Below are 1,782 nucleotides of genomic sequence, written 5' to 3'. Positions count from 1 at the left end.
ATCGTAAATCGTAAATCCAAAGCACAGCACTGTACCAGCTACTAGGATAACTCTATCCCAGCCGAAACCAGGGCACCGGGAAACAGACTAGGGACAGGATTCAAGGGAGGGAAAGATAACCCCCAGTTAGAAGGAAACACTGAGGAGAAAGTTATGGGTGAATAGCAACAACTAAACCATCGGTGTGTTATCAACATTATTCTCATCGTAAATCCAAAGCACAGCACTGTACCAGCTACTAGGAAGAAAATTAACTCTATCCCAGCCGAAACCAGGGCACTGGGAAACAGACTAGGGACAGGATTCAAGGGAGGGAGCAAGATAACCCAGTTAGAAGGAAACACTGAGGAGAAAGTTATGGGTGAAGTCCTCAGCTTATCTGAGGACAAAAAAAAGACATGGCACAACCCTGCACTTCTGGCTGTGGGAGGGCACCTGCCCATCAGGGTCTCATGGCTCCAAACTCTCAGTTCAAGGATTAGGAAATCCTGGGAGGATCTCAGTGCTAGGTCTGGTACCAGCCACCGTGGCCCTGGGGAGGGGGGGTGTGCAGGTTGGGTGCTTCCAGGTTGCATTGCCCCTCCTGTGGGAAGAGGACTCCAGGGCCCATGAGGATCCCCAGCCACTGTTCACAGCCTGGGGAAGTCTAGGCAATAAAAGAAAATTGACACATAAAATACATGAAATACAATTTCCCAGTTTCCCTGACAGCAGCTCCTGGTCAGCATGTTTTGGTTCTAGGACTATGTTCTTTGAATTTTAGTTTCTACCAAATTTCTATTAAAAAGGAAATAGATTTCCATTTTAGTGGGGTTTTTAATTCCTCAGGCAGGAGGATCATTTTCTTCTTTTCTCTAAGTCTCCTTTAAGCTCATAATAGTCATGTTTTAACTCGGTATTTCTGTTCCAGTTGTTAGCAAAAAAATGTAATCATAGATGAAAAGAAATGCAAAGCTATAAAGCTCTCGTGATGAAAAAGAGTAAGCATTTTTAATCAAAATAATTGTCAATATTTCATCAAATATACATAAACAGTTCTCAGTGGCTCCTGTATGTGTGATCAAATTCAGCCTAAGCAGAAGAAACAATAATGTGCAAACAACAAAAAAATGAAGTCGCTGAGCGCTGGCCTTTGCTTGCACTGTAGGTGAATTTGGTCTCAAATAACTGCCATTCATCAGTACACTCAATCCATGACATCATTTTCCCATCTTGACCTTCCGTGCTAGGGATCCTTCTTTGTTTTGCAGTTACACCACCAGTATCCCCAGGCAAAGAGTCATGAGGCTCACTAAGATGGTGCTTGCTCTAGTCAGTGTGTTTGTGGCAAGCGCTGCCCCGTTCCACGTGATCCAGCTTGTGAATCTTCAGGTTTCTCAACCAACCCTGACCTTCTACGTGAGCTACTACATCTCCATCTGCCTCAGCTATGTCAGAAGCAGCATTAATCCATTTCTCTACATCCTACTTAGTGGGAACTTCCAGAAGCGTCTCCAGCGGTGCACGCACATGGAAGTCAGGATGGTAGAATGGGATGTCAACATCATCGAAAACACCTTCAAGTCAAGTTTTTGAAAGGAGGGTCTTCTCCCAAGAAACATGGATTATCTATGTGTAGATTTTATCAGTTGCAATAGATGGGCCTGATTTCACTTCCTTCATGAAAGTAACTCAGAAGTGGCTTTGTGGCTGGAATTGCACCAGTGTCAAGCTGATGCAAGAGGATCTGCGCCACTGTTTGAAAGGTTAGAGCTCCTAGAGGAGGGATTCTCTGCAAAAAAT

General features: G+C 44.3%; 1 protein-coding gene across 1 annotated transcript in view; it reads left to right on the top strand.

Annotated features, from left to right (window-relative positions):
• Positions 1–1,575, top strand: part of MCHR2 (melanin concentrating hormone receptor 2) — a 27,544-nt gene extending 25,969 nt beyond the window's left edge. The window contains 1 exon segment of the mRNA XM_019473535.1: positions 1,251–1,575. Within this exon segment, the coding sequence (XP_019329080.1) occupies positions 1,251–1,575 (325 nt within the window).
• The last annotated feature ends 207 nt before the right edge of the window (positions 1,576–1,782 follow it).

The sequence above is a fragment of the Aptenodytes forsteri genome, unplaced genomic scaffold, assembly GCF_000699145.1.
Source record: "Aptenodytes forsteri isolate BGI_AS27 unplaced genomic scaffold, ASM69914v1 Scaffold171, whole genome shotgun sequence".
Classification (NCBI taxonomy): domain Eukaryota; kingdom Metazoa; phylum Chordata; class Aves; order Sphenisciformes; family Spheniscidae; genus Aptenodytes; species Aptenodytes forsteri.
The sequence above is the reverse complement of the archived record's forward strand: the minus strand, read 5'-3'. Positions and strand labels throughout refer to the sequence as shown.